This window comes from Rhamphochromis sp. 'chilingali', assembly GCF_963969265.1.
Source record: "Rhamphochromis sp. 'chilingali' genome assembly, chromosome: 5".
In the NCBI taxonomy this organism is placed as follows: Eukaryota; Metazoa; Chordata; class Actinopteri; order Cichliformes; family Cichlidae; genus Rhamphochromis; species Rhamphochromis sp. 'chilingali'.
Window position 1 is genome coordinate 5326727 of NC_137932.1, and position 22948 is coordinate 5349674.

The 22948-nt window shown below is 39.0% G+C and overlaps 1 protein-coding gene across 2 annotated transcripts in view; it reads right to left on the reverse strand.

Annotated features, from left to right (window-relative positions):
* LOC308397668 (MAM domain-containing glycosylphosphatidylinositol anchor protein 2) overlaps positions 1-22948 on the reverse strand; it is a 198237-nt gene that overhangs the window by 33823 nt on the left and 141466 nt on the right. For both annotated transcript variants that reach the window (XM_080883706.1, XM_080883705.1), the window contains exon 10: positions 11429-11701. In XM_080883706.1, the coding sequence (XP_080739832.1) occupies positions 11429-11701 (273 nt within the window). The remainder of the gene's footprint in view (positions 1-11428; positions 11702-22948) is intronic.

A 22948-nucleotide genomic window follows, 5' to 3' on the forward strand; every position in this document is an offset into this window, starting at 1 on the left:
TCTTAAGTAAGCTGTACTTTGTTTTTCTAAGGAATCAAGTTTGCATTTTTTTTTCAATTCTGGGAACTAATTCAATTTTTAAGTGTATAAAATTCTTATTTCTGTGACAACTGTCACCTCCTCGTCTTGTAAACGGACAATTTTTCCAGTCCAGATTTAATAAACAGGTCAAATCAGTCTAAAAAAAAACACGAACAATGTGCTAATTTCTAATCAAACAGACGGTTCATTTCAGTAATGACCAGCATTCTACAAAGAGCAGCTCAAATTAGCAGGTCAGAAATGAGCAGACCTGATGAGGAACTGAGCAATGTACTAACAAAACTAGTGCAGTGTAAGGGCAGCTTTTATGCATATGTTTCTGTCTGGAAACAGCAGGGCAATTGAAATCAACAAGAGGCAGCAGAGGAAGAATTAATATGTATTTGATGCTCATTTTTACCCTACTAATTTGAGCTGCTCTTGGTAGATTGCGTCTGTAATTACTGCGATGAGCTGGCTGCTTTGCAGTCTATAAATCTATAAATGAATGCATTGTTAACAGATCACCTACACAACTTTCCACCGCCATCAGAATACCTCTGTTTATTTTTCTTGTTTAGCAAATATGGCCCTTGGACTTCCTTTAAGCCAAAAGTAATTGACGTAGGATAACAAAGGCAGTTATCACAGCGTTGGGAAGGTTACTTTTAAAATGTATTCCACTACAGATTACACAATACATGCCCCAAAATGTATTTTGTAAGTATTCTGTTACGTTACTCAATGAGAGTAACGTATTCTGAATACTTTGGATTACTTAATATATTATCATGCTTTTTACAACTACATGAATGTCCTATTGCTATGTGATTTATTACTTTTACTAAAGGTTATTCGCCATACCAACTAGATTTTTAAATCTTAATATAAATGAGTAACAGTAGGTGGACATTAGGTAAGGCTGCACTTTTTGCAGCGATCTCATATAGAAAACTATTCCGCGCGAATATAAAACAGGTCCGCGGCTCCGAACCATAAAGGCATAAAACCGTAAAGAGACCTCTGTCTAATCCCATATGGAAAAGAAATAGTAAAAACTTACATGATTTACTCATGAAAGTGGCCACTTTCTCATTACTTTCATATATTGTTTTAGTAAGTATCCAAAACATACAAGTTTCATTATATAATTTTTCAAGGGATCTTATATGTGTTTTCACTCTTGTATGCTTTTCATACAAGTTTCACACAAGACAGATACAAACTTTATAAGATTTATATATATCTTTTCCATATGGGATACGTCGGGCTCCGTGTCGGGCTCCGTGTCGGGCTCGTAGCCGAAAACTAGCTTTACTTTTGTTGTCTGGGTCAACTTTGTGTATATATATATATATATATATATATATATATATATATATATATATATATATATATATATATATATATATATATATATATATATATATATATTACATTCTTCCATCTCCCGTTTCTGGTCTGTGACTTCTCTTACTTTTCGACTCTTTTTCTCCTTCCCTCGCACTCACAGACACGGACTCCACTGCCCATGAGGCTACATTCTTTAGGGCTATGCCTGTAACACTCTGCCTATTGCCTTCATATTAAATCATTTTTGTGAATAATTTTTAAAAATTTTTAAAAATATTACTTCACACCGCAAGTAGAGGTGACATGGGCTGGGTTTCCATCGGCGTGGACACCAAAAATATAGAGTTCATAGCCTTATGAAATAGGAAAATACCGCCGTGTAATCCATTCATTTCAACAAAGTAACTGTATTCTGAATACCGCCTTTTAAAATGGTAACTGTAATGGAATACAGTTACTTATATTTTGTATTTTAAATACGTAACGGCGGTACATGTATTCCTTTACTCCCCAACACTCTGTGTGTGTGTGTATATGTGTATATATATATATATATATATATATATATATATATATATATATATATATATATACTGTATATATATATATATATATATTTATTTTTTTTTACATTACGCCATACTCCTGGTTTGAGTGATTCTCACCTGCCTTTTCTTCTAATAACATAGTTAACTTTGTGAGAATTAATTTTAACTAACTAAATGAATCTTTCAACTTTTCAGCTTTCCGGTCACAGTAGGAAAGCTGATTTCTGACAGCTCGAGAAGGAACTGGCAGAACACGGCATTTTAATCAAGATCCAGAAACAAGCTTACAGGATGACCTTCCAGGCAAAGAATAGTAATTCACCTCAATGACACGTTGTTGTGTTTGTCCCTCTGCTTCTTGGGCTTGTTTATTGAGGGATGACAATACCCAAGGCAGATGATTTTTAATAACCATGGAAAAGACAGCAGAGCTGCCATTGTTAGCTCAAACAAAAGCGGCGCTGGGATTTTATGAACCTGTGTGAAGATTTAGCAAGCAGTTTATGAATGTCAGGCAATTGGATAAACCTGTCAAGTTAGTTTATGTCACTGACGAATTATAATAGCATTATTTGCTCCTGAGTCCTTCCCTGTGGCCTCCTTAGTGTGACAGACCCTTGAACCACTTCATCCAGTAAGATACTGGTATTCAGAGAGAGTCAGTAGAAACTTGACAGCTGATTGCTCTAAATGACACAACACTGAAGCATATTGTTGTACTGGGTGGCATTTTGTTATAATGTTGTGTACACATGCCAGTTCTTCTGTTGCTGTAAAGACATCACCAAATGCTGTTTAAGTGCAGCTTAATAGGCATGTGCTTAATAACAGGGTTTCCTGCTAAACAGCAGGTAACTTGAATTCATCAAATTCACTTTTATGTAGTTTGGTAGAAAGAAATTTGATCTCAAAGGTTTGCAGAATATTCTAGTACTAACTAAAGTTGCAGTGAGACCAAATAAAAGCCATTGTTCACTCACAGCTGTATAATCCTCAGCATCAGTTCTCATTAGAGCAAAATGGCAAAAAGTAGCTGCGCATACTGGCCTCAAACAAAATCTACTGAATATTTACGTACATTTATGGAACAATTTCATAATTTCTTTGATTGCGCTGCATCAGAGCTGAGGTTTAAACACATTCACTTAGGCTTTAATCACTCAAATCTCAGCCAGAAGTGGGGAAACTGCACATGTAAGACAAAAAAACAAAAACACAAAACAAGACTCGTGGTTTCATTCATCGTCTGACTGGTTTGATCAATTCTCATAATCGTCCAGTATAAAAAGCCAAAATCAGCACAGCACAAGCAGTGTGTTTGGTTCTTTGGTCTAGATAATAAATCAGGTTAATGGTGCTCTAGGCAGCATACTACAGATGACGTGGCCTTTTTCATGGATAAAGCTATTTAAAATGCAATATTCTGATCGGAAGGAAAACAATGCACATTCATCAGCCTGATAAAATAAAACCATTGTGAGTGAGAAACTAGTACAGACAAGTACAGCGAAAGAGAGAAAATTACGCAGTACTTTTTTTCTAGGTTTTATCTGTTTTATGTTGAGCTGTGGAATATGTCTCAAAAGTTCATCAGCAGTCTACTGCAAGGTAAACCTGTCTGTTATAACAGATGACACTATCTCACAAACTGCCTCCGTGTCTCGCTGAGATACTAATGAAACCAGCAAAACACATTTCCCAACTAAAATAAATAAATAAATAAAAAAACAAGGATAATTACCGTCTGCACTTTGCTTGGCACTGTTTTGCCGTATAGAGCCAGCTGTGTTTACAGCATATTGTACAGCTAATGTTACATAAACCCGCCTGGCAGATAATGTCAGACTTAGTCATGCAGCATATACAGTACAGTAAAGCCGATAAGGAAAAAGAAAAAGGCTGCAATTTGCAGTAGAGAGCAGGCAGGGAATGTTAATTAAACTCACTCACATTGTTGTCTGGATCAGTAAATTAGCTTAAAGATTTCCACACAGACCCTGTTTCAGAAAAAGCCCCAAAACAAAACAGAAAAACAAAACATGAAAAGACTCTTTTCATACTTTTCTTAGAAGTTTGACACGGAAGTCTTTATACTAATGCGCCGCATTCATTAATCTTATTTTGGGGAACATTTTTTTTTCTCAAAGTACATTTCTTACAGACAAATATCACAGACTCGCACGGCAAATTATTGCCTTTTATTCAAATATACAGTGTAATGAAGCAACATGGCCTTTGCTCCTAATAATATGTTATGTGTGGTGAAGCACATTACCTAACCCACTTACACAGCCTGAAACAGATAACCCTGGGTGGGAGACATCAAACATAAAGTACAGAGGGCTTAATTGATTTTTTAAAATCCTGTTTATAACAGCATAACCAATGCAATGATTCATACAGCTCAGTGAAAGCCTTCAGGCAAGAAGTTGACCTTGTTTGCAGACTTCCTTTTTACTTTTTAAGGGTTTATGAACATGTTTTCATCTTTAGGAGTGCAGTCATATGCTAAGCAATTCCTATATGATTCTGGGCTTTTTTTGCTTTTCTTTTTATTTGGCAGGAAGTAGGCTTACATATGGATGCACAGCTGGCCGAGACAAACAAATAACACCAAAGCAGGAACTGCTAACAGACAAAGGTATTATAGGGCAGCGGTAATCACGTGGTGCCCTTATGGGAACGCAAAATAAATCTCTATGTGTCTTTTTTTCCTTAAGGGAAACAGCACAGAACTCGCAATGAGTCACTTCTACATTTACAGTCTTCCTTCCTCCTCGACTAATCAGTTCAGTACAAAAAAGGATAAACGTTTTAATCGTTGCTGATATTAAAAAGCCCAGTGACTTCCGATTTCATCCTTCTTGGTCCGTGTAAATTGAAGGCTGCTCTAGAGTGTGCATCTGTCCTTCAAGCCTGACAGACTTTCAGTCTGATCACAGATAACATTATTCAGATGCTTTTCACTCTGACTATATACTGTTAGGCATTATGACCAACAGGATCCATCAGTGTCAGCATGTCTCCTTGAGCTGCATGAACTATTCAGACTCATTCTCCATGTACTGCAGGGTTGCAGTTCAAGCCAGGTGAACTGGGCACAGACTTTAAAAGGCAGGCAGACGAGTTACTTAAAACCACCAAAGGTAAGGCACAAATCTGTGCTGGAGACCAAAGATGATAAGGTTTATAAATCCCTGACTCAGAGAAGAGTGCAGGTTTGAAAGCAAAATCAATTTAGCTTTTGCTTTTATTTAAAAACATAAAAAATAAAAGAGACAAAAATATCACACAAAAGCACCAGATAGTAACTTAGCAGGAGGCCCAAGGGGCCTGTTTAAGACACATCTCAAAAAGAAAAGCTGAATAAATAAAAATGAAATAAACATTACTGAAAACAGATGATAGATCAAAAAAAATAAAATATGAAAATAGCCTGAATGCAGAAAATGCACTCCAAAACAGACAAAAAATGTGAGAATAAGTGTTTCACAATAAAAGGAAAAACATTTTCTTATGACAGCAAATCGCACTGCAGCTAACTTTTGCACTATTGGCACACAGTTTCTGCAGCATTAGGAACAATGACTGAAAAAAAGGATACTGGAACCATACAAGCACAGCATTATGTGGAATCTGAATTCATTTCACAGGCACACTCACACAATGCAGACAATGTCTATCTGAACATTGTCCCTGAGAATTTAATTGTTCCTCTCTTCTAATTTACAACTGGCTGCCAGAAATGGGGCTTAAGCAGGAAGGCGGCAGAGAAATGAGAAACACTGCTTGTTTTTTCTTTGTAAATTTCGGAAATCCAACAAAATTATAGTACTGCAGTTTGCATTGTTTGTACTGGTCAATGGAGAGAAAAGACACGTGCTGGGCAATTTTATGCAGACTTTGTTGCCTGTGCAGAGATTGGACATATGTTGGAACTCTCCAGTCATTTTACACTTAAAGATTAGATCAGTCATGCCTGTGAAATTAGCTGTATAAAGTTTTGTATGGCTCTGAAGGAAGCATTGGAAGATTTTAGGTAAAAAGATTCATTATCATCATATATTTCATATCATATGACTATAATAAATAAATGCTACTCTTGATAGATTTTCCCCTTGACTAAATAAAACTTTCTATGTATCTTAAATCCTGAAAACAAGTAGCAGACCTCAATTGCCCTCCTTTAAAAGCACTATAGGCTTTAAAAATATCCCAGATTTCTTTCTTAATGCTGCAGCACCCTGCTCTTCCCCCATAAGTAAAAAGGCTCAAATAATGATCAATGATAATCATCAGGTTAAACTTTTTTTCTAGACTGAGTCTTAAAAATATGCCAATACAAACTGGAGGCATGGCCTTTGAAAGAAATGCACAATCTGGGCACTACTGAAGGATATGTAGAAACTGTAGTTTTACATTTATTAAAACTATTATAAACAAAACATTGACCATTGTTCTGTCTTTGTAAACTCTACAATAGAATAAGTGAATTAACTGCTATAATATTTTTCTAAATACCAAGCTTGTCAGTGTTTCACTCAGATACTGTCACAGATCACATTAAAGATGGGCACACCTTTATGCCTGAAAAGTTAAGCTAATACAAAAGAGTCTTAAACCTACATTCCTTTTACTGGCCAGTAGGGGGAGACTCCTGTGGTTGCAAAAAGAAGTCCAGTTGTAATTACGCAGGAAAACAGATCATGACTCCCTTTGTGACCAAACTAAACACTTTCCTGAGGATGTATTAAAAAAAAACAAAAAAAAAACAAAACAGAAGGTCTATAAGTATGCAGCATCCCTTGATCTGAGTATCAGATCTGGCTTGTCAAGTCGAGTTGATGCAATGCTTATGGCGGAGAAATTCTCTGTTTGAGAATTTACAGCAGGACTTTCCACACCAACAGTAATGTCACAGGAGCCATGTGCATCTTTACTCGAAACTCTATGATCAGTGAACATTTACTTGCTATCTATTCTGAGGAGCGTGATTTGAGCATTTGCTAACAACTCAGGGTTCCCACGACAGAGCCCGAGCCAAAGCTCAGTGGTACACATTACATTCCTCTGAGGGGTCTCTCCCCAGGCACAATTTAATGGCCAACTTGGCCATTAGAGCCAACTCACTGTTCCCACAGATGTCCCCATGGCTTGGCACATGGGCATCCATGCATATGCACACACACTCTCCTTTGGCACAATACACTTTTCCAGGCGACAGAATTTATGGGCTAATAATGGCCTGCTGCCTAACTATGGTGTGTTTGCATGTGTCTGTCGGCATGGTAACATGTATGCTGCTCACATGTTGACTGAATCCGAAATCCAAGGACTGTGGGCCAAAACTCCCAAATCATACTTTTCACACGCTAGCACAGCCTGAGAAGACGTCAGACATAGAGCGATGGGAGAACGTCTACTGGCTTGTCTACCTGTCTTGGTAAAGTGAGTTTAAACCGAGGTGCCATCTAATTACATGAGCTACACCAATATTTTGCAAGTCTTATCGAGAAACAGTCTTACAAGTCGCAGACGGGAGATGATATGCACTTCTTCTACTGCAGGGTATTGCCTGATTTCATGGCATTTTAGTTTTAGAATAAAATTAAAAATTTTAACTATCGAGAGCTGGAATTAGGAGACTGAGGCATGGCAGGTTTCATAGATGATGCAATGAACCAAAGTGGATTTTCTGCACCATACTCCTGTACTCAGGGAGTTACTAAAAGAGCCTCCATACCTTTGGCAACCACTGAGTCCAGATGGTGGGAATCTGGAGCACTGGGCGGGAGGAATGGAGCAATAGAGGGCGAGGGAGGGAAGGAGGGATAGAGGATGAAAGGGAGTGGAAGTAGGAAGAGGGAGGGAGCATGAGCAATAGAAGGCAAAACCCCAGCCCTGCTGAGAAAAACAAATGGCTGGAGGGAACTAGCTGCTTCTGTCTCTCTGTTCTACCTGTTTCCCCAGGAAGGGGATTTATGGCACGCACTGTGTGTGTGTGTGTGTGTGTGTGTGTGTGTGTGTGTGTGGGGGGGGGGGGGGGGGGGGGGGGGTCAAGCTGGAAAGGAGGATGAGAGAGTGGGGTTTGAAAATGAGAAAGATGAAGAATGTGGAAAAGAAAATGGACACAGAGAGAACTAAAGGCTATAAAAAAAATCAAGTGCAGCCAAGGTATGATTAGAACGCAGAAAGAGATAGAGAGAAATAGACACTATCAAAGAGAAGAGCGACCTAAGTGCCAGAGGATCAAAGTGACAAATACTCCTCCTGTGACCCTGCAGCTCCTGTCTCTAATAGGAGGTCTGGGAGATTGAAACCTTGGCCAAAGTTCCTGAGGACTCTCAGTGTAGCCAAACTAATTTTGTCCTGTCATAACAAAAGACTGGGAGACGATCATATGGATCTCACAATGGAGGGAAATAATGTAACAAAAACAGATGAAAGAAGGTAAAAGAAAGACCTGACATAATGGACATGCCTAATTCAGATCAGCAATCTATGATTTATCTTTCCCTTTAGTCTTCTTTATATAAATTGTCTATCATATAAAGAGGCAGACACACACCCCAAAACAATATGAGACAAGGCCTTCTAAGCTTTTTGTTCAGCCAATTGCATCTGTCAAAACAACCCTTTAATTATCAATTGAATAGCGTACTAAAAAAATCTTCTGTTGACATGCCAACGTATGGTAAAAGAATAAAGGCTAAATGACTGTTATTAAATGCAGCTATCTGGATCAAACACAGTGACAGGCTTATAGCACTAATACCAGTATGGAGTTATGTTTCTGTGAGAGAGAAAGAGTGGAAGTAAGTAACTTAAAATAAATGACCATTAAAAAAGAAACAAAAGAAAAAAGAAAAAACAAACAAACACAAAATCGCTCCTAGCTTAGCTACTCCTAGTTTAGCAACTATAGCGCTGGTCATTTGAGGTCTGTGTAGCTTGAAATTTCTCTACATGTTGAAACAGTAAGCAGGAGGGCTCCTAGTAAAAAAATATTTCTGGGATACAGAGCTGGGCAATAATCTTGTTCTTTTTAGCCACGAGAAAGACAAACTTTAACACTGCTGCTATTAGCCAACTTTACTGGCTAACTAGCATGTGGTACTATACTGTATTTCCAAAAGTATTCATTCACCTATTTAAATAATTGAATTCAGTTGTTCCTGCATGGCTACTGGTGTATAAAATCAAATGGCTAGCAAACTGGTTCTAAAAATATTTGTGAAAAAGTGGGTCGCTCTCAGGTCACTCAGCGAATTCTAGCGTAGTTTCGATGGGATGCCACATGCACAACAAATACAGTTGTGAAATTTCCTTGCGCACCCCTTACTGTTCCAACATGAGTACACAAAGAAAGGTTCTTAAAGACATGGATAAGTGTGGAAGAACTTCACTGGTGTGGAAGAACTTGACTGGCCTGCACAGAGTATTGAGCTCAAACTGATTAACAACTTTTGGGACAAATTAGAGTGGAGACTGTGAGCCTTACCTTCTGATCCAGCATCAGTGTCTGACCTCACAAATGCACTTCTAGAATAATGGTTAAAAAATTCTCACAAACACACCCCTAAAGCTTGTGGAAAGCCTTTCCAGATAGATGAAGGTGTTATATCTACAAAGGGTAGATTCATATGCATGTAAAGGCAGACGAGTGAATACTTCTGGCAAAGAAAGCAGGTGTGGAAAGAGTAGCTTAATGTCAGCTACATCCTCTTGCTTCAGATGAGGGAAATCTTTAGCTCAGCAACATCATTTAAACTGCAGTAGTGTAGGATTTCAGTTTGTTTATGATTTGCTGTTATTGGTTGGGCTTCATTATTGCTCCTTGTTTTTGACTAATGTAAGGTTGTGCTTTGATTCCTGTTTGTTAACATAAATTACTCCAGTATTTTGAGGGTTTTTTCTTTTGTTTTTAAAATGATAGTTATTGGTTAGTATTTATAGAGATTGTTATTTACCTTTCATTACTTGTGTTTTCTTTGTATATTGGTTTACTCTTCTAGCATCTGCAATGTTCTGTGTATCATGTGGACTGAATTTTCTGTTTATTTATTTTTTTGTTACTTGCTCTCTTGTGCCTTCTTTTGAATTATACTTTCTATCTGTTGATTGTCTTGATTGTGTACACCTGTGTCTGGGTTTACACAGCTGTATTCACTTCCCTTGATTGGCCCTTGGTGTCTCTTTGTGAGAATATACAGCCCTGGCTCTCTTTTGTCTTTGTCACTGTATCTGTGTACCATCGCTATGCTCCTCCTTAGTGTCTAGCCTGTTAATTCCTGGAGGTTTTAGCTTTGCAGTTTGGTTCCTTCTGGATCTTAAAAAAATACCTTCAACTTCTACACACAACTTAATAAAAGGTTAGTTTTTTGTTTACTTAGGTTTTCTGAAACTCTTGGATTTGTATCTAATTCTAACCAGTATTCCTCTGAGATTTGATCACATTTATATGCATCCTAAAACTAAAAACCTTTTTTTCCCCTTGTAATGTTAAAATTGAAACATACTCCTTGAAATCCCAACAAAAAGAATTAATCTTCAGCCGTTTAGCATATATAGCCCATATTTGCCTGGAATATTAAAATGACATCTAGCATTTTCGTACATGTCAGGAAGCTAAAGTAGCTGTGGCTATCCAGCTACAGTTGATGCAATCTGCTGGCAATAGCAGTTATTCAGCTGAAATCAAAGTCTACCTCTGTGTGAAGTGAGGGGTCTTCATTTTGAAAATGACTTGTGCTGTTTCTCACATTGCATACTCCTGCTTACTATTTAAGTGTGACTACATGCTGGGAAAAGGTAAAAAAAAAAAAACACTGACAAAATTACCTGTTAAAAACCCACACTCAAAAGTTTCCACTTTGACTACAATGGAAGGAAAAGACCACCAAGAATTTTTATCCACGGCTTCTAAACTAATTGTAATGCCACGTTATGGCTCGGTCACACAAAACTAAAAATAGTATGGCAATCTCCATGCAACTGGTGGACATTGCCCACCGATTGCATTGAGTTTTTAATAACAACATCTTTGCACAGGTCGCCTGGTGTGAAGGAACCTGTCTCTAAATTGCTCTCCAACTGCTTACCAACTACTTCTATTCTAGTTACATAAAGAAGCAGCAACTATGGCACTTTTTTAAAGGAATTTCTGAATTTGTGTTTTACATCTATCTGGTTCTGGCTGGACTGCGAATGGAAGTAGTTAATATGAGTTTCTGTTTAATTCATCAGAGCCAAATGTTGTAAATTTCTATTTCAGAAAATGCTACCCTGTAAAAGTATGCATTACACAGATAAGCATGCAGTATACATTTTGTACTGGAACTATACTAACAATATTAGACACAGTGACAAATCATTGTTCGTTCACCATGTGTCAAACAAATGTAGAAAAGCTAACATAAAGAGGAAAAGTAACTAAACCAAGCGGAAAAAGATTCTAGAAGAATAAAAAAGGAAATATGAAATGAAATGGAAACTTTTTTTTTTACCTGTAACCTGGAAAGTGCATTTGCCTGCTCCAGCCTCATTGATGACATTACAGGTGTACTCGCCCCAGCCATCACGATTTAGGCTGCGGATGGTGTACTCTGTCTCATCTCGCTGGGTGTCAAAAGCTCCCGCGTGGAGCAGCCGGTTAGAGAGAAGCCACTCGAAGCGCAACACACGGGAGGGGTGGGCTCGCAGCACTCTGCAGGTCATCACTACAGGCCTTCCAAGACCCTGACGCATCTCCATGAAAACAGGCTCCACTGTTGGAGGGTCTGAGCAGGAGACACAAAAGCTCAGGAGAGTTCACAGATATTTGACAAGGACAGAAAAGTGTGTCAAGGATGGAAAAAAAAAAAATAGAAAAGAAAAATACTTTGGATGAATAAAGACAAGAAGAGTGAGGTTAGGGCACCAAAGTGAGAGCAAGGACAAACACCTGGAATAAAGAAAAGGTGATACATATGACATGAATATAACCTTGCATATTTAAAAACACAAACAAGGACATTTATTAAAATGTAAAAACACGTGCACAATGATTTCAAGCGATGTAGTTGATGTTCACTGAGGATCTACAAATGACAAAGCTGAAAAGATGGTTTTTTTTTAATTAGAAAAAAACCCCAGGTATTATAATATGAATGTAGCAAGTGAAGCAGCGCAGAGAGAGAGAAAAAGGTGATATTTAAGCAAACTGTAGAAAACAAACTAAACTGCAAATTCAATACACTTCACCAACAGATGAAAAATGAAAACAATTGTGGAGAGACCGGTAATAGCTGCCAGAAGATCAATTTTGCAAAACGACTGGGACAACTTTTGAAACAAAAACCAGTTGAACTTCACAGAAAATTGGTTATCTGGATGATAAAATACACCTCAAACTTTCAGAAAGTAAAATTAATAACTTATTTGAGTAACTGACAGGCTTTACCTCATCCCCCCCAACACAGAGTACACAGTGGTAAATAATTTAGCCACGTTTCAGTAAGCGAAGTCAGGAGCTAAACGACCTTGCTGCAACCCCGAACTTGAATCTGCAAAAGTTTAATATGTGTGGGTGATGTTTTGCAAATGTTTTGCCAGACTGTGTGCACGGTGACACGTGTGGAGGGTTTTTTGGATGAACAAAATGGGTGTAAGCACTTGTGTGTGGAAGCACGGAAAAGGTTATGAATAATTTCCCCATTTTAAGCGTCTCTGCTCCTGACACGCTCATACAGATGCTTGACAAAAGTCACGACGGGGCTTGAAAAACAACAAGAATCTGGAGGAGCAGAGACAGAATGACATGGAGCCCCTTAATTGCCTGAAATTTGCATAATTCCTGATGGAGTAAAGGAGAGGCGGTAGCTATAGCCAAGGTTTGCTGTTTTTCAAAATGTAGTCTGTTACAGATCACTGATTACCTGATTGAAACTGTAATCTGCAGCATAATCTTCGACATTATTCACACTCGGTAATATAATCTAATTACTGAGCCTTCCATATTTGATAGGGGAATGCAATTAAATGAACAGTGTATTAAAATTTACAGGATATAATTTGATAACAGTATTAACGTCATTATCCACAACCTTAATCAGCCATTTTTTTTTTCATAGGATTCGCAAAATTCTGAGGCTTTATTTTGACGGTTTGAACGTTGAATGTGTTTTCAGCAGAACCTTTTTTTCTCCACTTTTGCACTTAATTGAGTTTGCTTCACCCCAGGATCTTAGAGCAGGGGCACGTCTACGAGGCCAGTCAAGTGTACAGGGAAACGTGGGATGTAAACATCATAGTGAATGCAAAATAATACACTGGCATAAAACGGTCCAAAGTGGGATTTTCCATTCTTGCCCTCAGTGCTAATTATCTCTCAACACACAGCATCCTGCTATTCACTCATGAGCCACAATGATTAATGACACACCATTAGATCAGATAATGAGTGGCTGAAATGTAAAAATAACCAAAAAAACCTCATAACACTAGGTGATGGGAAGAGTAAACACAGATCTTTCAAGAGGTTTGGACTTAATGGAAATAGAGATACAAGTTTGTCTCCTTCACCTGATTTTGTTCATGGAGAGTAAAGTGGTTTTCACCACCTCTGAATGAAACAGCAATCAGTTCCTTCTTCAATTGAGCATTGCCTGGGCTTTTACCCAAACCCAAAAGGCTTATCTCTGACTCCAAAAAAGGTCTGGAATTCTACTTATCACATTAAAATTGTAGGTTTGTGTGGTGCAGTGAATCACAGTTAGCTCCGCAGCCTCCCTGAGTGGCACTAGACCAAATTGCAGTAAGTGCAGTTCCACTCACACAGAGAGACAAATGAAGATGCAGCAAATAAAGAAAAAAGAAAAGGGAAAATCTCTTATATAACCAAAACATCCTTTAAACAAGGGCACATGCCTCATCACCCCCTGTGCATTTCCTGTGAAACAGCTGCCCGGCGAACTCGAGGAGAAAGGAGCAGAAAGGTCCTTTGTGATATTCCCTGAGCAGTGCTCGCCATGGTTAGCGTAGCAGTGAGGGTGACGTGTGCTCAGAGTTGCAGTAAGTCGCAGGCTCGGGGAAAACCCTGAGCGCTAGCTGAAGTGCAATCCATCATCAGTCACTAGTGGGTACCTTGACAGTAATGTGGAGAAAAACAACATTTAGGAGCGCTCAGGTCTTGTCCCCATGGTCCATGAGCACGGACATCTACAGGGAGGAGGCCTGAATAAAGACTCACGTGTACCGAGAGGAAGAGGTGTGCATGTTTGTTTTGTGCATGGAAAGCTGAGGTGTATTGTGTCCACCTACGTTTCTGAAATAGTGTCCGCTTGACTGGTTAACAATAAACTTGAGCTTCAATCAAAATGGATTCCATTTTTCTTCTGCCTGTTTTGAGTGGGGAAGTGTCAGACGTTTATTTGGTCCCTATTTTTCTTTCATCTATTTTCTTGTCTGACAGTAATTCCTCAGGGCAGCCATTTTACATAAAGTTAAAGTACCCATACAATGATACAATTACAAATCTTTCATTCAAAATTTTAATTAAATGAGGCAACGTGAGTTTTAAAAATGTACTTCAAAGAAAACAAAAAAGGCAGCATAAGGAATGCCCCAGACAAAATCTGTGACATTATTAGTCTAAGTTCCTCCCCCCAAAAAGTAGATATTAAAAACATTATGGATTCTCCAATAATGAATGACCAGCACAAACAAATAAAAAAATGGTTTTCAGTACAGGAAAGGTAAAAAGATATTGACTTGGTTGCTAAAGTGAATGGTGTATAGTGTTAATTTTCACTGCACTATTAACCTGAGATAAAACCACAGTTATGTTGGTATTATCTGATTTGTATCTGCATACTAACATCTAATTCTCGGGTGTTCAATGTAAAAATAGTTAAGACCATCACCAAAACTCAACGTTTCATGATTTTACCCCCAATAAAAAAGGAGCTGTTGCTTCTCAGTCTTGATAGGTTGACCAAAGTCAGTGAAAAAAAGTTGTGGAAATCTACATTATGCGAGATCAAAAATAGGGAAAAATGTTAAAATGCAGAGTGCCCTCTCTGCTACTGAGGTACATATAGCGTGGTGTAAAAAAGTGTCTGCCCCTTTACTTGATTTCCTAGTTTTTCATATTTGTCATACAAACACACCATGTTTCAGATCACCACACAAATTTTAGATATTAGACAAAGATAACCCAAGTAAATTCAAAATGCAGTTTTTAAATGCTGATTTCTTCGATTAAAGGTTAAATGTTATCCAGACTTACCTCGCCCTTTGTGAAAAAGTAATTGCCCCTGTTGTTAAAACATGAAGTAACTGTAACCACATTTTATGAAAAGCTGAATTCAGTTTCACTAAACATGCTCAGGCTTGATTACTGGCAGACCTGTTGAATAAAGAAATTACTCAAATAGAACCTGTCTGACAAAGTGAAGCAGGCGAAAAGAGCTCAAAAAGCAACACATCGTGCTATGACCTAAAGGATCACCTGAGAAACAAAGTCACTGACAGCCATCAGTCTGGAAAAGGTTACAAAGCATTTCTAAGACTTTGGAACTCCAGTGAACCACAGCGAGAGCCATTATCCACAAATTGAGAAAAACTTCGAATAGTGGTGAAACTTCCCAGGAGTGACCAGCCTACCAAAATTACTCCAAGAGCACATCAACAACTCATCCAGGAGGTCACGAAAGAACCCATAACAACATTAAAGCACTGCAGGCTTCACATGTCTCCGTTAAGGCCAGAGTTCATGATTCAACAATAAGAAAGAGACTGAGCAAGAGAAGAATTGAAGGAGAAAAACACTGCTGACCAAAAATGTCTCACATTTGCCAAAAAAACATCTTGATGATCCCAGAAACCTTTAGGAAAATATTCTGTGGACTGAGGAGACAAAAGCTGAACTTTCTGGAAGGTTTGAGTGCTGTTACACCTGGAAAAGGAACATCATACCAGCAGTAAAATATGGTGGTGGTAATGTGATGGTCTGGGTCTGTTTAGCTGTCTCGGGACCTGGAAGACTTGCCGTGGTAAATGGAGCCATGAATTTTGGCGCCTACCAAAACATCTTGAAGGAGAATGTTCGGCCATCTGTCTGTGACCTCAAGCTGAAGCACACTCGGGTTCTGTACCAGGACAAGGATCCAAAACACAACAGGAAGACCACCTCTGAATGGCTTACGAAAAACAAAATGAAGACTTTGGAGTGGCCTATTCAAAGTCCTGACCTGAATCTGATTGAGATGCTGTGGCATGACCCTAAAAAGGCAGTTCATGCTCTAAAACCCTCTGATGCGGCTGAATTACAGCAATTCTGCATGGATAAGTGGGCCAAAATTTCTCCACAGTGCTGTAAAAGATTCATTGCCAGTTGTCACAATTTTGAAACTGCATTTTGTGTTTACTTGGGTTAACACGCACGCACGCACACACACACACACACACACACACACACACACACACACACACACACACACACACACACACACACACACACACACACACACACACACACCACTGTTGTGCTCTCATTATGCTACTAATATAGGTCTTAATAGCACATCTAAATTTATTGCAATTTAAGCATAGACAAACTAGACAAACCAGAAGAGGATTATGTGACATCGCAAGCGCTAACTGCTCAGATATTACTGATATGTTAGGCCCCAGTCACACAGGACTAGATACCAGCTGGCAGCGTTCTGGCAATATTTGGTCACCAGGGATAAATATGTATTATCGAATTGGTGAGTCATTGTTGGGGGTTGCTGGCTAGGTGAAATCAGTCCCAAAGAGGTGTTACCCTAAAAGATTCCTTGTGATGCCTTGGTTAAAAAATTTTTGCATGCAACATGCAGATAGAAATACCCGTAAACACTTGCTAACTTCCAGCTGGTTGGCAGTAAGACTTAATAAAGTGGAATGCAAACTGGAAACGGAGAATGATTGATAAGCACAACTTGTAATTTAAAGGAGAACATTCTCAATTTCCAGTTTGTGCTGCACATTCACTGCAAATGCAAACCATTAGCAACTGAATGTGACAGGTGAGACCTGAGTCTGGGAACCGCCCCTCAAGGGCGGAGCTGGTCTTTGCCCCTTCATAAGATCAGGTGTGGGCAATTAGCTATCCTCTAGCGAACCTGAAGCTGTGAGTGCTTGGTCCAAGCTGGGCAAGTTGGTGTTTTTAATTCCTTTCTATAAAAGCCTGATGCGGGTCCCACTAAACTTCTGTTAGAATGGTGGGAAACATTGCGTTCCTGTGAGAGTAGTGGACTTCACCGCCACTGACCCACATTTATTAGGGTGTGACGCAAACTTGTGGACAGAGTACAGAGCTGCTGCTTTGCCAAGTGGATTTCTGGCTGCGGGCAAAGGACCCGACACGTCACTGAATTTTAAACTGTTTTAACCTGGTGTAATTCGACAGACTGACTGCTGCGCCTGTCGATCATGTTTGTTTCTTGTTTTATTTTTCTGTATCAGTAGGCACCACAGATATTGATTCTTTTAGTGTTTTAACCCTTTTAATATATATATATATATATATATATATATATATATATTTATTATTGTCGCAGACGGTGAAGGCGCTGCGTGGAAAGCAAATCCTTTTTTTGTCTCGCCGCTTTTGCATGCACAGCGGTGGGCCTGAGTGAAGACGGCACTGAAAATTTGCCTTTTTCTATAGTGTCTTTCCCATTTGGGGTTATGTGTGAGTTGCCGTCCCTTTTTAACCTCGATTTGTTCTTAAACGGTTCCCCGCAGCGCTTATCCTACAATCATACAGTTTTATCGTTTTTATTAAAGTAAAGTTTTTAATTGTTTTTAGGTGCTGCTGTTATACTGTTACTTTTATTTTGTATTGAAAGTAAAACCCTTTTTAACTGACTGTGCGCCTACGGCTCTGTCCTATTTTAAATAGGTACCTATCACGAGTCACAAACGGTAATTTGCTGGTGTCCAAAGCATTTGCAAGGAGGTTTTTCGTGCAGCAATTTTACCTGGCAACTGCTAGTCAACTCTAATATGTACACATTTTTCCTTACTATGACGTCACTAGGCCTGACTGCTAAAGCTCAGCCATGCAGGGGCTTCAGTAATTAATTTCACAGCAACTTCTATTAACATTCAGCAAACACTTGCCAACCAGTTGGGTAATTTCCCCCTTGCGACTTGTCGTTATCAGGTGGTTGCTGATTGACTTCTGGGCCTGTGTGACTGGGACCGTAGCCACGGGGAGAAGATAATGACTAGTAAACATGCTATTCTAGTGAAAGCTAACATGTTTGAAGATCAAGGGCATACTGGAATTATGCCATGATGATATAGTTATATGATATAGTTTTTTTTTGTTTTGTTTTTTTTTTAACCAGTGCAGGGGAAAAAATGGGTAAAAAACAAATGCCTTATACATTGGATTAGTTTTAGGTCATTAGATTAAGTCTTTGCTTTCATATAACACATCATATTTGATCTCCATAGGCAGTGATTTAAATAACAGTATCTGAGAGATTAGAAAGGCAATGTGTTGAAAAGATTTCAACACTGAAAATGTGGAAAAAAAAGTTGCTGAATCTGTTCAAACACCATTTTTTGTAAGGAGCCAGTTTCCAGAAAGGTTAAAATGTATTGTTATCCTTCATTGATATAGATGTTTGCGATGTTAAAAGCAGAGTATTTACTTACAGTAGTGGAGTAGATACCTCCCTACATTTATTGTTTGAACTTACATGTGACATACCAGCGTTCAATTCAGAAAAATGTGACATTTTATACAACTTCAGCAGCTGTACGTGGGCGTATAAAAGCAAAACAAAAGCCTTGGGCTCAGATGCAACGAAAAGCGTTCTTGTGGGAGAATAACCTTTGTAGCATAGCATGCTTCAATATGAAGTCTTGATGGAGCAAAAAAGCATTCATTAGGAAGTCAAACAGATATATATGGAATATAAAATGATAACCCTGATTTATAATGAGCCTCTGTGTTGAATAATGTAGGGGACGCTTCTCTGCATCAGTACGCCTTACTTCCCTCATGCTACAGCCGCTGCAATCAAAAAATGAACTTGCGCACCATCTGCATTAGCATATTGTTATTAAAACATAGGGATAATTTATGAACCTAAATATACAATTAATGATAATCAATGTAGATTTTTTAGCGTGACGAGTGGCCTGGTGATCCACTAATAGGTTTAGCTCACTCAGTAACCAAGTTATAAATTATTCTGTCAAAGCCGTGCACAGGCTTCTGTTTACAACCTACATATTCACTGACCTTTTCTGGTGCGGATTCGATGCGCCTGATCAATTCAATATTGTTCCACAAAAAGGGTTATTAAAATTTCATCCCCAAATGCGTGGTGTGAGCACTGCTGTAATGTAAAAGATTAATCTGCTGGTGTTAAGTTGGCGTTAGGCTAATGTGAGTCGCTCTAAAATGATTCACATTAGAGTGGGCCTCAGGGGCCGGCATTGCAGCCCTTCTTGATGCAGAAAGGAAAATTAATTAAAAACAATAATCGTGTAATTCTGCTCATTACTTTTGCCCAGGCTGTAACTTCTTTATCCCACTGTGTCTTTTTGATGTGTGTCAGATAGTCAGGTGCTTGCTCAAGGGGACTACTGCACGGTTGCATCAGGCAGGTGTCATGGGCAACGCAAGGAGCAACAGAAGGGAAGCCTGTATAAAAGATTCCTGTGCATCTGGGCTGAAGTAGAACTTGATAACTCACTCTGACAGACAGTGGTATCTAGGACAGAAGACCACTCTATACCTCTTCGTTTTCCATTTCTTTTTGCTTCTTCACTTCCTCTCTCTCAAGTCCCTGGACCATGCCAAGTCAGTTTGACTAAGAACATTAGGGTGTCACAGCTTGGGATTTGGCGTTTGCAATTCTATTAGAGCGTCGACTCTAAAGGCAAACGTCTTCCATTCCCTCTACCTCTCCTCCTGGCGTCGCCTCTGCCAGCCAACAGATGCAGGTTTTTACATATCAAAGCTGTTGACTTGCCAGAGTCATTTCTTCACGCCTCTAATGCTCTTTGCTTCAGAGGACTTTACCTCGGTCCCTTGATCAAGTTACTAAACGCGGCTTTGCACATGGCTCACCACCAAAGGCGGGTGGCTCACGCTGGGACCTGGAAATGCAGGCGAGAAAAGCATCTCAGAGGGATTGGCTTGTGCTTACACACCATGAGACAGGCCAAGTGAAAGAAGGGAGGGGGCATACCGACAGGCGTATGGAGGAAACAACAAAAGCCGGGCCAGACCGTGTTAATAAAGTAAATTCTTAAGTGGAGAAAGACGATCAAAGGTCCATGTATTTGGCAAATGCAATCCACAGCGTGCACTGAGGTGTACACAGGGTGGACGCGTTTCCCCAATATGCTCAAAGTGTGTCAAAGCAATCCAACAGTTCAAATGCAGATTGTTTGTGCTTTTGAAACTTAGGCTTTGATGCCAACTATTAATAAGTAAAAAGACTGACAAACAGAACTAGCTCTGAAGCAGGAACATGGCAGATTGATTTATCAATACCGAAGCCCTAATAAGTCTCTTCATTATGTGTTCTCCTTTGAAGATGGAGAACAGATGAAAGTGTTGTATGACATCAAGAACTGTAGCATCAGAGAGGTACTTTATTAAAATAATACTAGATAATGAGAGATAATTGCATTCTCAGAATAAATTGTGTTGAAAGGAACAGATAGAATTATCTGGAGTGAATTGATGCGCTTCACTGCGAGTCTCATACTGCGTGTGTCGATGACGCAACTCCATGCCAAGGCAAATCCATGTTTGAGAAGGAGTAGATTTAAAGGCATGAGTGTCTTTAAGCTGAGGTCTCGGAGTCTCGGTTTCCCCCTCCTTGCCTCTTGAGGCATGTCTTCTCCATCTGAGTGTCCCTAACAACAGTCACTCTCTGCAAGTGACCCCTCTGCCACAGTTGCACATACAGAGGGGAGAAAGCAGCAGCAGCTTGTGATAAGAGATGACCTTTCATGGTTGGATGTCAGAGGTGAGAAATACTGCCTGAAAGCATGTGTGATACTGACCTTGACTCTGAGATGGGGTCATTCAGAGGTTATAGAACTTCCGCTTGTTATGTTAAAAATATTGGCAAAGCTTTTAATGTATTTTTTAACATCTTTATCATATTGGACTTAACTGGGGCCTACTCTAGAACCCTGGGTCTTGCCTTGAGATCATCGGTCATCCCAGACAGCTCATCAACTAGTCATACATGTGTATATGTGGTTAGTGAGTGTTCCTGGAGGTTGCTGACTGTAGCCAGGTGAAATTGGTCATAAAGCAAGTGCTGCATTCAAAAAAACTTCTATGTGATTTCTTGGGCCACACATTGCCTGTCGCGTGTATATTAATTGTTTTACTTATGAGATAGCTTTATGATTGCACTGTAACAGTTTTGGCATTTTTATTATTATTACAAACAAGGATTTAGATATTTGTAATTTTTTTTCATTACAGTGGTAAAATACACCTTTGTCTTGATTTTGTTGATAAACTCTGGTCATGACAGCGGCATCTTATTTACTTTAATAACCCACAGTGTTAAAGAATGTGGCCCAGGTACAGCCAGCAGACTGTATGTTTTAGGTTATGTGTTAGATACTGCATCTTTTACAGTGACATGTATTTTGCTTAATTTCATGCATACTATTTAAAAGTATTATTGGCAAAAAGACTAACCCAATTTAAACAGATCAAATTTAAATGTGTCAGAGCTTTTAAGTAGTTACTGATTTGCGGATGAAGTTGTAACATTTGAATATGAAGCAAAAGCAGAAAGAATTAATTCTGTCATGTTGACCAGAAAGCTTCAGCTTATTTGCCATAAGCTGATTTCTGGTGAGAGGGAAAAGCTGCATTATCCATTTTTGAACTATTAATAAATGAATAACAAATAAATAAAATACCTGGCTTTGCTTGTTGAATTTTGGATTCAACTATTTATTTGGTTCCAAAACACTGCCCTTGCGTGAGACAGCAGATCCAGTGAATGCTGCTAATTAATAAAAAGCATCTCAGAGTTTAAATCCGTTGTTTACTTTTCGGTGTCAGACTTGGGTTTGTGGGAAAGCCACTAACCTTTGATACGAGCTGTCATTGCTGCATAATCTTTATCAATTCAGCCCCAAATTTAAGACAGTCTTCTTCAAAGCGCATCAAAACTTCATTAACTCTCTTAATACAGACAAGGCTGTAACAGCTAAGCTGAAATGTGAACGCTACAGAAAAAGTACAATAAAACTCTTAAATAACTGAGGGTAAAGTGTGGCGCTAAGAAAACAGCAGCTGAACTTCCTCTTCAAGCAAAATATCAGTAGTTGCTTGGGTAAACTTCTGTAGTTTTCTCTTTGGCAGGTCCAGTGTTGACAATACTTGATATATGCACCAAATTCAGTGTAATATATTTCACAATGTGCTTTAAAACAGCTGTGTTGCTGCTTAGGTTCCTTTTAGGTAAAGGAGTGAATGCATTATTTGAAACAGAAGAATGTATGGATTAACTAAGTGGGCCATGGAGAAAACAATGGAAGCCATGAGAGTTTATCCATTTCCTATGATAACTTGCCAGCGACTGGTAAGCACCCAGCATGGATGGCTTTCATTTCCTTCTTATCCATCTTCCCCTCTTTCTTTGGTGGAGAAAAACCTCCCCGAATCTTCAGTGAGTGACACTTCTTTCAATTCCTGGTGCTCATCCAAAATATTCGATTTGGATGTCCATAAATGAAGACGAAATGAATACCAGTGGGAACAAATTAGCCGGTCACTAATTAGCTCTTAAGCTAATGCTGAATGTCATGTGTTAAAGGAGGGTAAAGGAGTGTCAATGAATGGTGGTGGCACACAGTCTTCAGGTCATCACACAAACACACATCCAGGCCCTTTCAAATGGGGGCATCAGCATCAAGAGCTTTGTGTCTCAGTAAATATTAGTTCTGCTCAGCTCGCACTCAGCAGATAAAGTCCTCAGTGTGGGAGGCGGAGT